At 36.0% G+C, this 16,608-nt stretch overlaps 1 protein-coding gene across 1 annotated transcript in view; it reads right to left on the bottom strand.

Moving 5' to 3' along the window:
• Positions 1 to 16,608, bottom strand: part of HMCN1 (hemicentin 1) — a 461,890-nt gene that overhangs the window by 161,539 nt on the left and 283,743 nt on the right. The window contains 2 exon segments of the mRNA XM_033196479.1: positions 12,489 to 12,612; positions 16,308 to 16,462. Of these exon segments, the coding sequence (XP_033052370.1) occupies positions 12,489 to 12,612; positions 16,308 to 16,462 (279 nt within the window).

The following is a 16,608-nucleotide window of genomic DNA, read 5'->3' as shown; positions in this document are numbered from 1 at the left end:
TTCATAGAATTTATATAGAAAAATTCATTTCCTTATGCTTCTAAAACAAATTACCTCAAACTTGGTAGCTTAAACAATACAAATTTATCTTACAGTTTTATAGGTCAGAAGTCCAACATGGCCGGACTGGGTTAATATTAAGGTGTTAGCAGAGCTGAATTCCCTTCTGGAGGCTCTAGAGGAGAATCTGTTCCCTTGCCTTTTCCAACTTCTACAGGCCATTTCCTCCATCTTCAAAGCTAGCAATGGGCAGGCCATGTGAGGATGTGAGTGGAGCATTCTTCTCACATTATATCACTCTGATATGCTGCTTCCCTTTTCCACATTTAATAATCCTTATGATTACATTGGGTTCATCCAGATAATTAGGTATTACCTTCCTATTTTAAGGTCAAATGATTAACAACCTTAATTCCCCTTTATGATGTAACCTAATATATTAACAGGTTCAAGGATTAGGATATGAAAATTTGGGAGGATGCCAGTATTCTGCCTACTCACTAATGAATCAAGACACAACAATGAAAACCAGCAACAAAAAACAATAACAATAAAAACCATGAGGAGAGAAGGATATGATTTTCAGAGTTGCCACATTATATTATTTAAAATACCTACTTTTTCAACAAAAATTGCAAGATAGCATTGCTCATACGTAGAAAAAGAAGCAGCATAGAAACTGTCCATCAGGAAATCTAGAACCTAGATATTGGATTTACTAGACAAAAACTTTAAATCTGCTATTTTAAATACAATTGGCCCTCTCTATCTGCAGTGTCAACCAACCACAGATTGAAAATTTTTTTTAATAAAAATAACAATACAATAAAAATTAATACAAATAAAAAATATAGTATAACTACATTTTTTACTATACTAAAAAATGTAGTATAATACATATCATTCATGCTGTATTGGGAATTAAGTAATCTAGAAACAATAAACTATATAAGAGGATGTATATACACAAATACTATACAATTTATTTATTTTAATGTTTATCTCAATAGTTGTTGGGGTACAGGTGGTGTTGGTTACATGGATAAGTTCTTCAGTGGTGATTTGAGATTTTAGTACACCCATCACTCGAACAGTATACGCTGTACCCAATATGTAGTCTTTTATCCCTCATCCCCCGTCATACTTTCCCCTGAATCCCCAAAGTGCATTATATCATTATTATGCCTTTGCATCCTCATGGCTTAGCTCCTACTTATAAGTGAGAACATACAATATTTGATTTTCCATTCCTGGGTTACTTCACTTAGAATAATGGCCTCCAACTCCATTCAAGTTGCTGCAAAAGACATTATTTCATTCCTTTTTATGGTTGAGTAGTATTCTATGGTGTGTGTGTGTGTGTGTGTGTACATATATATATATGTGTATATATATATATATATATATATATCACATTTTCTTTATCCACTCTGGTAGATGGGCACTTAGGTTGGTTCCATATCTTTGCAATTGCGAATTGTGCTGCTGTAAACATGCATGTGCACATGTCTTTTTCATATAACAACTTTTTTTCTTTTGGATAAATACCCAGTGGTGAGATTGCCGGGTCGAATGGTATTCTACTTTTGGTTCCTTAAGGAATCTTCATACTGTTCTCCATAGTGGTTGTACTAATTTACATTCCCACCAGCAGTGTAAAAGTGTTCCGTTTCACTGCATCCACAGCACATCTTTTTTTTTTTTTTTTTTTTTTTTTTGCTTTTTACTTATGGTCATTGTGTTAGTTCATTCTCATGCTGCTAATAAAGACATACCCAAGACTGGGTAATTTAAAAAGGAAAGGGGTTTCATTGACTCACAGTTCAGCATGGCTGGGGAGGCCTCAGGAAGCTTATAATCATGGCTGAAGGGGAAGCAAACACATTCTTCTTCACATGGTAGCAGCAAGGAATAGTGCAGAGCAAAGGTGGGGAAAAGTCCCTTATAAGACCATTAGATCTCATGAGAACTTACTCCTATGATTCAATTACCTCCCATTGGGTCCCTCCCACAATACATAGAAATTATGGGAACTATGATTCAAGGTGAGATATGGATGGGTACACAGTGAAACCGTATCAGCCACTCTTGCAGGAGTAAAGTGGTATCTCATTGTGGTTTCAATTTGCATTTCCCTAATGATGAATGATGTCGAGCTTTTTTTCATATATTAGGTTGGCTGCCTGTATATCTTTGAGAATTGTCTATTCATATCCTTTGACCACTTTTTGATGGGATTATTTCTTTTTTCTTGCTGATCTGTTTGAGTTCCTTGTAAATTCTGAATATTGGTCCTTTGCCAGATGCATAATTTGCTAATATTTTCTCCCACTCTGTGGGTTGTCTGTTAACTCTGCTGATTATTTCTTTTGCTATGCAGAAGGTTTTAGATTTAATTGGTCCCATTTATTATTTTTGCAACAAATATTATACAAATTTTTTTAGATGTGCTTTTTATTATTATTATTATTATTATACTTTAAGTTCTAGGGTACATGTCCACAATGTGCAGGTTTTTTACATATGTATACATGTGCCATATTGTTGTGCGGCACCCATTAACTCGTCATTTACATTAGGTATATCTCCCAATGCTATCCCTCCCCCCTACCCCCTCCCCACAATAGGCCCCGGTGTGTGATGTTCCCCTTCCTGTGTCCAAGTGATCTCATTGTTCAGTTCCCACCTATGAGTGAGAACATGCGGTGTTTGGTTTTCTGTTCTTGCGATAGTTTGCTGAGAATGATGGTTTCCAGCTGCATCCATGTCCCTACAAAGGACACAAACTCATCCTTTTTTATGGCTGCATAGTATCCCATGGTGTATATGTGCCACGTTTTCTTAATCCAGTCTGCCACTGATGGACATTTGGGTTGATTCCAAGTCTTTGCTATTGTGAATAGTGCCGCCAATAAACATACGAGTGCATGTGTCTTTATAGCAGCATGATTTAAAATCCTTTGGGTATATCCCCAGTAATGGGATGGCTGGGTCAAATGGTATTTCTACTTCTAGATCCTTGAGGAATCGCCACACTGTTTTCCACAATGGTTGAACTCGTTTACAGTCCCACCAACAGTGTAAAAGTGTTCCTATTTCTCCACATCCTTTCCAGCACCTGTTGTTTCCTGATTTTTAAATGATTGCCATTCTAACTGGTGTGAGATGGTATCTCATTTTGGTTTTGATTTGCATTTCTCTGATGGTGAGTGATGAGCATTTTTTCATGTGTCTGTTGGCTGTATGAATGTCTTCTTTTGAGAAGTGTCTGTTCATATCCTTTGCCCACTTTTTGATGGGGTTGTTTTTTTCTTGTAAATTTGTTTGAGTTCTTTGTAGGTTCTGGATATTAGCCCTTTGTCAGAACTATATAATTTTATATAAGGAACTCGAGCATCAACAAATTTTGGTATCCATATGGGGTCCTAGAATCAATCCCCTGTGGATATTGAGGGATGACTGAATGTTCCAAGAATTACAGGAAACCATGTATAAAGAACCAAAGAAAAGTAGCTGAATTATCATTAAATATAGATATTAATCAAGTGACAGAAATTACTTTTAAAAGCCAAATAAAGATTCTAAAGTGCAATAAAGACTCAATAACTAGAAGAAGAAAGCTGGAAGCTGGAAGAAGAAAGAAATCAACAAATTTGAAGATTGGTCAGTTGAGATAATCCAATTTCAGAATCAAAGAAAAAAGAAGAAAGAAAAGTGAATAGAGCCTCTACGACTTGTGGAAGCACCATCAAACATAATGTGAGTACCAGAGGAGAGGGGAAAGAGAAAGGTACAGAAAGAATGCCTTAAAAGGTAATAACTGAAACGTTCCCAAATTTGAAGAAAAACATCAATCTATATATCTAAGAAGTTTAAAAAATTGTAAGTTAGATAAACTCAAAGAAGTCCCCACCAAGACATCAAAACCAAACTGTTTAAAACCAACAGCTTAGAATCTTGAAAGCAGTAAGACAGAAGTGACTTATGTGCAAAGATCCTCAATACAACCAATAACCAATTTCTCATCAAAAAAGACAAAGGCCAGAAGGTAGTAGGATGACATAGTCAAAGTGCTGAAAGAAAATGACTATCAATCAAGAATTTCATATGCAGAAAATCTGTCTTTTAAAATTAAAGAAGAATTTCAGATATTTCTAGAACAAAAATGGAATTCTTTCCAGAATTCATTGCTAGACCCCTGTTCTGTGGGGAATACTTAAAGGAGTTCTTCAGGTTGAAATGAAACAATAAATCTAATACACACAAAAGAATAAAGTTCACTGGTAGAGGTAACCACATAGGTAAATATGTAAGATGTAAAAAACTGTATATTTTGCTCATAACTCATTTTTTCTCCTATTGATTTAAAAGATTACAATATAAAGCAATAATGGGCACTTTAAAATGTATTTGTTTAATAATAATAGCATAAAAGAGGGGAAACAGAGAGAGCTAATTAGGAACAAAATTTTTGTATACTATTGAACTATCCAAATACTATATTAATTAATACTCTAATTATAATACTCAGGAAAACTACTAAAAATAAAACTCAAAAAAGGTAAAAGAGGCAATAAGGAAAATAAAATGGCACCCAAGAAAATGTCAGCAATGGAGAAAGAGAAAAACAAAAAATGACATAATAAATATTAAAATGTATACCCAATGACAGACATAAACTCTACCACATCAGTAGTTAAATTAAATATAAATGGATTAAATGCTCCAATCAAAAGGCAGAGATTGGCAGAATGGATTTTTTTAAAATTCCAACTGTATGTTGCCTATAATAGCACACTTTAGATTTGAAGACAAATAAATTGAAAGTAAAAAGATGGAAAACAATATATGATGCAAACAGTAATGGAAAAAGAACATCACACAAAATGACTTCAACAAAAACTGTTACTGGCAACAAAGTAGGACTTTAAAAAAAATACAAAAGGTTAATTCATCAGGATATACCAATTATAAATATATATGTACATAACAACAGATCCCCAATATACATGGAACAAAAATGGACAAACTCAAAGGGAGAAACAGACAATACAACAATAAAAGTTAGAGACTTCGATACCCCACTTTCAATAGCGGATACAACTACTACACAGAAAATCAATAAAAAGATAGAAGACTTGTACAACCTATAATGCAACTGGCACACATAGACTACTCCACCAGAAAACACAGTCTTCTCAAGTGCACATGTCCTATTCTCAAAGATAGACTATATATAAGACCATAAGACAACTCTTGATACATTTAAAAGGACTATAATCTTACAGTATATGTTCTCCAGCACAATGAAATTTAGGAACGAATAATAAAACAAAATTTGGGAAGTTCACAAATAAGTGAAAATGAAGTATCACACTCCTAAATAACTATTCGTCAAAGAAGAAATCACATAATAGATAACATTTTGAGAGGAATGAAAATAAAAACAACATGCCAAAACTTGTGGGATGTACATAAAGAAGAGCTTAGACTGATTTGTAGCTGCAAACATGCATATTAAAAAATAAGATCTAAAATTGATAACCTAACATTCTACCTTAAAACCAGAAAAAAAGAAGAGTAAACTCTACCCAAAGCAAGCAAAAGGAAAAAACAAACAAAAAATTAGAGCATATACAAATTAAATAGAGAATAGAAAAACAGTAGAGAAAATTATCAAAACCAAAAGCTGATTCTTGGAAAAGATAAACAAAATCAAAAAGACTTCAGCTGTACTGACTAAGACAAACAAAAGCGAGAAGACCTAATTACTATAATCAGAAATGAAAGAGGGGTCATTACTACCAATCTTACAGAAATAATAATGAAAAAAAACTGTAGGAGAAGATTACAAACAGTTGTATGCCGACAAATTAGATAACTTGGATAAAAACAATCTTAGAAAGATGCAAACTACTGAAATTGACTGAATTGTATACTCTAAAAGGATGAATTTCTAGTGTGTGAATTATATCTGTGATCTCTTTGTGTATAACAAGCTCAGAATTTTTAATGTGCAACTTAAGAAACAATTGGGATCAAGAAGCACCCACAACTGACCTACAAAAATCTCATAATAAATCAGATAGTCTGATTTGATGCTCATTGTATTTCAACATAATTTTAATTTATAGCCTCAGACGGTTGAAAAAAAATAAGCCAATTGCTTTTCTACTCCAAATAATTCGAGATAAAAATTATTGCTAGGCATTTTCTTTTCTAAAACGCTTCTAGTAAGTCTTCACAGCCAGATATGGCAAACATAAAGATGTTATCTTAGCTAATTGTGTCAGATGCCCTCAAGGTAGTTTCCATATGAAACATATGCGTTAGGCCAGGCGTAGTGGCTCACGCTTGTAATCCCAGAACTTTGGAAGGCCGAGGTGGATGGATCATGAGGTCAGGAGTTCGAGACCAGCCTGGTCAAAATAGTGAAACTCCGTCTCTACTAAAAAGACAAAAAATTAGCCAGGAGTGGTGGCGAGCGCCTGTAACCCCAGCTACTCAGGAGGCTGAGGCAGGAGAATCGCTTGAACCCGGGAGGCGGAGGTTGTAGTGAGCCAAAATCGCACCATTGTACTCCAGCCCAGGCAACAGTATGAGACTCCATCTCAAAAAAAAATATATGCTTTAGAAATGTCAAAACATAATTCAGTAACTAAAAGAGGAAAGCTAATGACTAAAGGCCTTGTACAGAGAAGCTCTTTGGGTATAGCCTGATTTATTTCTCATTTTGAGGTTAAAAGTAAATACAAATATAAATTCCATTGCTCCCTTCTGGCATTGAAATGCATAGTTTTGAAATTTAGGAAAACTGTTCTAGATAGAGCAGCAATAAGGTAACAATATCTTATGATCTTATTTTAATAATAAGATGTCTGCATTCTCCAAGAAGAAGGTTGAATTCCATTCAATTTGCTGGGTATTTTTTCCTTTTTCCAAAAGCCGCATGTACATATCATGGCAAAACTACAATACCTTCTTCTTGACACATTGTGTGCTAGATTTTGCCTATTACTTCAATCATGCGGGTCATGAATAGAGTCTTTCAAATCCTGGTTAAATTTCAGGTAGTACATAAGTGATCTAAATGTAATTTTGGTGAGTTAATATTCTCTATCTAGTGAAATTATGAAATAGGGAGGAATAAATTAATCTATACCAAGAAAATCATAGAGTCCTGAACCGAAGTTATCCATGAAAAAAGAAAAAGATTCCCTACAACATTCCCAAGTCTCCTTTAAGCCACATTTGAGCTATTAAACAAAACACAGAAATGATAGAGGAACCATTTCTGAGTGGGTGTTAGCAGATGTTAGCCAAGCAAATACTTTTTAAAAAATAAAATAAAAATAAGGGGTGCTCTACTAATGTTTTTACCAGACAACTAATACAGACCCAAGAGAGTTCCTGGCCAAGAGTAAAGGCAGGAGGGACTTTACAGATATTTATCAAAATGGTGCAGTGAGAAGGGCCAGAAATAAAATATGTGTTTTGCCAGACAGCCTTTATGCTGTCATTTATAGTTGCTGACTAGGAGCCAGGCACCAGGCTAAAATTTTTACATGTAATCTTTCATCTGATCCTCACATAACCTCCATAACTGTGGTGCACTCTCTCTCTCCTTCCCATTTTACAGATGAGGAATGTGTGTTTTTATCCTGCAGTTATTAATTGGCAATATAGAAAAGGAAATTTGAAGCAACAATATTTTACTTTTCTGGTGCTTCACCTTGGTTGATTTTTTCCCTGGGAAATAATTGTGTGCAGATAAAATGAATGCTTGGACTATTAGACTCCAAATAATCATTTGTTTGTGGAAACATCTGTCGCACTTGGCAAATAAATGAGGTTTAGATATAATTTCATAGTTTGGTCTAGGGAATAAAAACTTCCAGAATTATTAAACTTTGATGATCAACAAGACCACCTACTGAGGGCTCCTGCCCTTTATAAATGACAGAACACCCCATCCCGGAAAACCCCATGAGAATGTTCCTCTTCTCTTGATCATGACGTGGTCTCCTAGTCCAGGAGACCAGGCACCCTTACTATAGCTTTTAGAAACAACTTTTGCTATGATTAAGAAGAATGGTAGTATCTAAGATATTTTTATAAGAAAGGAAAACATTAAACAATTGAAACACTGAATATTTTAGGATTAGACATTTCTGGATGACAACTGTAGTAAATGAACATTTCCTGAATTTGTTATCCATCAATAAAGATTGGGATTAAAAAAAAAAAACCCTGGACTGGGCATGGTGGCTCACACCTGTAATCCTAACACTTTGGAAGGCCGAGGTCAGCAGACGTGTTGAGCCCAGGAGTTCAAGACCAGCCTGGGCAACACGGTGAAATCCCATCTCTACAAAAAGTACAAAAGTTAGCCAGGCATGGTGTCACTTGCTTGTAGTCCTCCCTACTAGGGAGTCTGAGGTGGGAAGATCACCTGAGCCCAGGGAGATTCAGGCTGTAATGAGCCATGATCATGCCACCGCCCTCCAACTTGGGTGACAGAGTGAGACTTTGTCTCTAAAAACAAAAATAAAAACAAAAAATCCTGATTTAAAAAGTAACTATAGGGATGGCTGATAAATTAATAACTGAACCTAATTAAATGAGGATTGCTTCCCTATAGGTTTTGCAATGCCTTTTTTAATACATAGAATAAGAATTGTATGCAATACTTTGGGAGCATTCAAAGAGCAAGAGTATTAATGTGGCTAGTTCTTCACCTCTTCCTCCTACTGTAACTTCTGCTATTGACTGCTAAGTTTAATTAACTTTTTCATGAAACTAAATTCTCATATCTACAGTAATTGGAACAAACCAAATCCAAATTCAAATACTCAAGTACTTCAATGCATGGTGTCTTTTAAGCCATGCTTTTCACATCCCATTCTTGCATAGTTTTCCACATTATATTAACTTGTCATTTTAACCACTGAGGTCTTTTTGAAGTCTATCATCAACCAGTCTCTTAGAAATTCCTACATTTTTTAACATTTCCAATTATTAGTAAAGTCATTAATACAAGTATTGAAGAGGACAGAGTCAGGTTTGCAGCCTTATGTGTCCAATGTGATGTTATTGTCACGAACGTCAAAATGCCAATTTTCTGTCTAGATTTCTAGATTCCCATCACATGCACTCAGTCAACTGCTTTTTCCAGGCTGATCACAATTAGTATCAGATTAGAAGTGCACTTCAGCATTTATTCTCCCTTCAGGGAGATGAATTGTTATGTACACAAGCCATGATCATATTAGTTGAAATGTTTTAAGCTACTACCATACCTTACCTCTATCCTGTGATTTGTATCAGGAAGATAGTTCTATATTCTCCCTCTGATTAAGCAATTTTATTTTTATTATTATTATTATACTTTAAGTTCTAGGGTACATGTGCATAACGTGCAGGTTTGTTACATATGTATACTTGTGCCATGTTGGTGTGCTGCACCCATCAACTCGTCAGCACCCATCAACTCGTCATTTACATCAGATATAACTCCCAATGCAATCCCTCCCCCCTCCCCCTTCCCCATGATAGGCCCCAGTGTGTGATGTTCTCCTTCCTGAGTCCAAGTGATCTCATTGTTCAGTTCCCACCTATGAGTGAGAACATGCGGTGTTTGGTTTTCTGTTCTTGCGATACTTTGCTGAGAATGATGGTTTCCAGCTGCATCCATGTCCCTACAAAGGACACAAACTCATCCTTTTTTATGGCTGCATAGTATTCCATGGTGTATATGTGCCACATTTTCTTAATCCAGTCTGTCACTGATGGACATTTGGGTTGATTCCAAGTCTTTGCTATTGTGAATAAGCTCTTAAAATGACTAACGTTCTGCTTCTCTTTCTTTTTGCATTAACTCATATGTTTACCAGTCTGCCCCCTTCTCTTTGATGATTTTCCATGTAGATGTGCACCCTAATTGCATCTCTGTCAACCAACATTTTGTTATAATATTCAAGTCTACAGACTTGTGCCTTCTTAGGTATCAATTATGCTTTTTCTCTTCTGTTGTTGCTTTTTATTTGATGGGATACTTGATTTCTCTCACAGACTCTGGTTTTCAGTCAGTCTTGACTATACTGGCAAGTCTTTAGGCCTGTCTTTAGTGTCTAGGCCAACGTTTTTCCAAATACTGGCTCACAGACCACCTATATTAGAGGTGCTGTTTCAGGAGATCTGGGACTAGGCCTAGGAAGCTGTATTTTTAATACGTAACTCGCATGTCTTTTAAGAATACTGAAATTTTAGGGCATCTGTTCTAGGCAGATTCTTCCAGGACTGGAGACATACACTCTATTCTTTATTATACAGCAGGGGTCCCCAGCCCTGGTCCACAGACTGATACCAGTTGATGGCCTGTTAGGTACTGGGCTACACAGCAGGAGGTGAGTGGCAGGAGAGCAAGCATCACCACCTGAGCACCGCCTCCTGTCAGATCAGCAGCAGCATTAGATTCTCATAGGAGTACGAACCCTATTGTCAACCGTGCACGCAAGGGATCTGGGTTGCGTATTCATTATGAGAATCTAATGCCTGATGATCTGTTACTGTCTCCCGTCACCCCACATGGGACCGTCTAGTTGCAGGAAAACAAGCTCAGGGCTCTCACTGATTCTACATTATGGTGAGTTGTCTAATTATATCATTATATATTACAATGTAATAATAATAGAAATAAAGTGCCCAATAAGTGTAATGCATTTGGATAATCCTGAAACCATCCCTCTCCCTAGTCTGTGGAAAAATTGTCTTCCAAGAAACTGGTTCCTGGTGCCAAAAAGGTTGGGGGCTGCTGTTATAGAGCATTCATTGAAGTATTTTAAAACAGTTTAGAGAACAAAACATCCTTCTTTTTTAAAACACCTCAAGAAGTAGAAGTCAGCAAAGCTAGCTGCTACCATTTATTTAGTGTCTATGAGGTGGGAGATGTTTCACACCTATCATCTCTAAACCCCAAAATCACTACGGAAGTCAGATACTCATAGAAATTAAGTAGTTTACTCAAGGTAACATACATCATGTTTAGCATAGCATTTAAACCAAAGTTGGCCTGACTCCTAAGTGCGTAAGATGATTGCATCATGCCATTGTATCCCACTTAACTGTTTTCTCTTAGCCAGTAACAGAGACCAGACAGGAACTGAACTTGATGGGAGAGGGAAGGTAAACAGCTTGTAGAAGGAGAAGAGAAGGAGCCTCAGGGTAGGGAAATAAGAAAGAAGAGAGAACCCCCCCACAAGCATATTCTTAGATGGAAGTGTAAGTCTGAGTAGATGCTGGAGACAGCTGTAAAAGAGCCCTAGGAAGAGATAACGGCCTTATGGGGAACGAAGCAAATGCAAGGCAACTTACAGTAGAGCAGGGTCAGCCTGTCCCCTAACCCCACTAGCAAGGTCAGCCAATTGTAAAATGGTTACATTCAGATATTGGTCTCCCAACTAACAATTCAGTGAAAGAATAAAGACCCACACGGTTTATGTATGCTACGGTATGTATGCAGACATCCCTAAGTTAGGCGTTCATATTTCAGGGACTGGGAAAAGAATAAATTGATTTATTGGAAACATTTAGGAAACTGATGATTTGAATATTTTTAACTGGTTGATTCAAATGGAAGAAAATATGCAAAGAAGCAAATTAGATGAATTCAATATCCAATGAAAACTTTTTCACTCACTTACGATTTACTCTTTTATTTGTTAAATATTTTTGACTGCCTACTATATACCTGGAATTAAGCTAGGTGCTAGGACATTATTCTATGTTTAATTGCTTGGTAAATGTGAAGTGAATATATGAATGAATAAATTAATAAAAGGCTGAACAATAAATCATGTGAATTAGAGAAAATAACGTGTACATTAAAATCTTGAACAGTTTTCTGCAAATATTCTGGCTAAATTAGGAAAGTTCAAGCCTCTAATTATTGGCCTTTTCTGATGAGCCTCTAGAGATCTGAAGCGGTATATTCAAGGTTATGTAGTCTTTCAAGTTTACTGTGAAGCTATGATTTTATTGAGGTACTCCATGGCCACCCAGACTTTTTATTACAGCGCATTGGAGAAGATCCTGAGCCAAAGATGGCTTCTACTCACGAAATCCTTCTTATAGGCAGGCAAGAAAATCACAGATAAGATTAAGAAACAATGCTGCCAACTTCTGTCTTTTCAACAAAAGTTATCTGTAGAAAGCTATAAGTTAACAGAATACAGATAACTTAAAATACAGGATGGTGTATTTAATTATGAGCTCCAGTATGTCCTATTTGACAACCTGAAAACTGAAGATCCTAACATGTGCAATGATAATTACAATAATGTAAAAAAAAAAAACTAGGTTTTTTTAAAATACAGGCTAATAAAATAAATACCTGTTTCTTTCATACTGTAATTCAATAAAAATGAGCCCACTATGTTTTTAAAAAGTGATACAAATATTCTTTTGTTAAGATGTAGAAATTACATTACCATGAACATGAAGTTGAATGTGCTGTTGTGTTTCTCCAGCTGCATTGGTAGCCACACATGTGTATCTGCCAGCATCTTCCAACAGGGTTTTGGCAATTTGTAGAACTCGACCAGAAGACTGTATCTAATTGGGAGCAGAAAGCACACAGGATTTTTGTACTTTATACTTGGATTTGAAAACATTCACTGAGACAGAAAATTTCATTTAAATTTATAATACCTAACAATATTTTCATGTCAATATCTTAATAAACTCTTGATAGACTAGAGCAAGTTCATATCATCATGCACAAGACAATAGATTAGTTTGATTGAAAAGCCTTTTCTTATTCATTGGAAAACACAAAATAAAATAACCTAAGGCCAGCTTACTGGTATAGTCATAGTGAATAAAAGACTTTAGCACTGAACTATGAAGTATGTGATGAAAAGTTAAGCTATTTGAAAAAAAAAAAAAAACTGGCCACATTTATATAACAATTCATAAATAGTTTTAAAACAATGACTTTTTATTAAATGGTCATGAGAGCCAGAAAAACAATAAAATTATAAAATATGGATAATGGAAATGCAGATAAATTTCTTCCTATTTTTCCCAATTTCCCTCTTAAACCCACTGCAACTGGTCTCTGCCATTTTGAAACTGGTGATTCAGAGGTTATTCTTTGAAATATACTATTCAGAGGTTACTAGTAACTTCCAGTCACAATATCCACCAGCCTACGTAGTAAGCTCATACTCTCTTCCACCATCTATAACATTTGGAGTGGTTGACTACCAACTCCTTGAAACTCTCTACTTTCTGGGTGTTAAAAATAAGCATTCCCTTAGTTCTAATTCTCTGACTTTCTTAGGAGATTACTTTTCAGAATCTGCTTCCTCTTTCTGTTCCACACCCAAGGATCATAGCTATCTGATAGTTTTTATCTAAACTCATGGCATCAGTGAAAAACTCTAATGCATCCTAAATTTACAGGATAGCCTCACTTTCTCTCCTGAGCTCTACATGTGTCCTTCCAGCAATCTGCTGAACAAGTTAGTACATCAAATTTAACATCAAATTCACTTGCACAAAATTAAGCTCATATATTTTTCCTTGTATTTCTGAAGTCTACTTCTGATTGCATGTTCCCAGTCTTGTTTAATGGCACCCACTATTTTTCCAGTCATCTAGGTTTTGGAGCCTACTTTGAATTCTATTAATTATGCCACTATATGTTTCTCAGATCCCGTTTTCCATTTCCACAGCCACTGTGGGATTATAATAGCTTCTTAACTGATGTTCCAGTGTCTCCAACCTCCCCAACTGTTAATCTATCTTGCATATTGCTGCCAGAATAATTTGTTTAAAATTCAAATTTGATCCTTTAACCAGTTTCCCATCAAAGTTCATTCATGGGTCTCCATCTTTCCCAGAATGAAATTTGAACTCAGCACAGCCCTCCAGGCTCACCACATTCTGACCCCAAATGATCTCTCCAAACTCTCCCATGTAAACTCCCACTTAACCTATTCTCCATTTATACTGTTATAAACATGTTAAGCAAACATTCATATATTTATATTCATGTTGGGACTATTACATTACATGGTCTTTAAATGCCATAATTTTTTAAGGCTGAATTAGGTCAGTCCTCTCTCCTTTTTCTTCTTACCCTTTACTCTCTCCTTGGATTAACTCATCCATGCCCATGGTTTCAAATATCGTTGATATGCCAATATGTCCAGCCAGAACTCTCCTTCAAGCTCCAAGACCATATATTTAATGATCTACTGACATCTCCACTAGTTGATCTCACAGTCACCTTAACCCCCTAAAATCTACAACTCAAATCAGTTTTCTCACCTCAAACTTGTCCCCCTCCAGTCTCTTAAACTCACTGTATGGCAACACTTGTCCCCCTCCAGTCTCTTAAACTCACTGTATGGCAACACTAGCCATACAGTTGTATACGCTGGAACTCTAGGAGTCTTCCTTGACACATCCCTCTCCTTCACTTTTCACAGAGTCTTTCATCAACCCCCAGTGATTTAACTAATAAATACCTCACCAATCTATCCAAGTATCATCATCTGCATGACCAGCATATGAGTCTCAATTTCTATCTTTTCTCTCTCCTAGACAAATGTAACTAGGTTCTAATTGGTTTCTACATATCTATCATTGGCTCCTCCAATTTATTCTTTGGAATGGGTCTGGATAACTATATTAAAATGCAAACCTGATCATGTCACTCCTCTCTTAAAACTCTTCAAAGGTCTCTCATTGCCTTAAAGTAAAAATAAAATCATTAACTGTACTTAAGTGCTTCCTACCTAGTCTCCAGTCTTTAATACCACCTCTCCCTTGGTCTCTTCCTCAGTCCACTGGCTGGCTTTCTGGTCCTCAAGAGGTGCCATGCTCACCTTTGCTTTGTTTGCCCATGCACATATTCTTGAACCACTCTACTCAGTTCTCTTTCATTAATTCACCCATTTAACTTCTATAAAGTCTTCTGAACTCTACTCAGGGCTTTTCCCATAAATTTTCCTCATTCGCCGGGCGCGGTGGCTCAAGCCTGTAATCCCAGCACTTTGGGAGGCCGAGACGGGCGGATCACGAGGTCAGGAGATCGAGACCATCCTGGCTAACACGGTGAAACCCCCGTCTCTACTAAAAAATACAAAAAACTAGCCGGGTGAGGTAGCGGGCGCCTGTAGTCCCAGTTACTCGGGAGGCTGAGGCAGGAGAATGGCGTAAACCCGGGAGGCGGAGCTTGCAGTGAGCTGAGATCCGGCCACTGCACTCCAGCCCGGGCGACAGAGCGAGACTCCGTCTCAAAAAAAAAAAAAAAAAAAAAAAAATTTTCCTCATTCTAGAAGGCTTTGCTTTTCTCATTATATGTTCTTACACCTCTAGGTTTTCTCTTAAAATCATTCATTACGGTTTGCAATCCTACTTTTGTATGATAATACAATAAATATCTGTCTCCCAGGTAAACAATTGTTACCTTCACTATGGCTGAAGGCTAAAAACTGAATCTTTCACTTGCACAAAGATGTGAGATTATTTCCATTGGATTTGGAATAGGAATAGGAATTAAAAATTAACAGATATTCACTTCTACTAAAAAAGGAACATAACATATATCTCATTAGGGAAAACTCACGAGTAAAATTCAAGCCCACATTAGTCAATTAACTTGACCCTATTAGCAAAATCTATTAATTCTGATTTCAAATGCATCCTTTAGATTATCCAGATTTGAAATCTATCATCTATCTATCATCAATCTACTAATTTAACAACTGAGATAAATGTACTGAGATACAGTTATATGCCAGGGACTATACTCACTATGAAGGATAAAAATGTGAACTTACTCACTTTTTAAAAAATTGAGTCTTTGACCTCTTGAAGCTTATAAACTAATTCCTAAAAATATTTTTCACAACTTATTTTACCTACATTTACATAAGTATGACTTTATCTTAATTTAACTTAGTGGTGAACATTTTTGGCTTATTATTGATGAACATCGTTCATCTGTGAAACACCGGTTTTTTAACAGCTAAATTAGGCATAAATCAAAATAGTATAAATAAGGACCACTATCTTAAAATCAGTATCATTGTTAAAGTTAGTCTTTAATTCCATTCTTCAAATCAAAATATTAAGTTAAATTCTTAAAAACTCTAAGAAAAGTGGATATTATTTTTAATAAATTTTCTGCAAAATCTGTCCAACAGGAAAATCTACAGTTAAGAAAGAATAATTTGATATTTCCAGGAAGATCTATGTAGCTTTCCCAGTTTAGTCTGAGTAATACTTACACTTACTTTAAGGTTTCCTTGGGCAGTGTTCACAGGTTGGTCATCTTTTAACCATGTAATGGAAGGATTTGGAATCCCATTGGCTATGCACTGCAAGGTGACAGGCTTGTATTTTACTACAACTCTCTCAGAAAGGCCTGAGGACTTGATTGTTGGAGGAACTATATTTAAGGAAGTGGGAGAGGGAATGAAACCATAATCAGTGGGGTCGAACTTAAAAATCTGTATGCAAGAACTTGAAACCTTAAAATTCAGGAAAAAAAAAAAAAAAGCAAATCCCTATTTTAACAAACAATGAAATACTTTC

Source organism: Trachypithecus francoisi, unplaced genomic scaffold (genome assembly GCF_009764315.1).
Source record: "Trachypithecus francoisi isolate TF-2019V2 unplaced genomic scaffold, Tfra_2.0 Lachesis_group5, whole genome shotgun sequence".
Classification (NCBI taxonomy): Eukaryota; Metazoa; Chordata; class Mammalia; order Primates; family Cercopithecidae; genus Trachypithecus; species Trachypithecus francoisi.
Note: the sequence above shows the minus strand (reverse complement) of the source record. Positions and strands in the feature narration are given on the sequence as shown.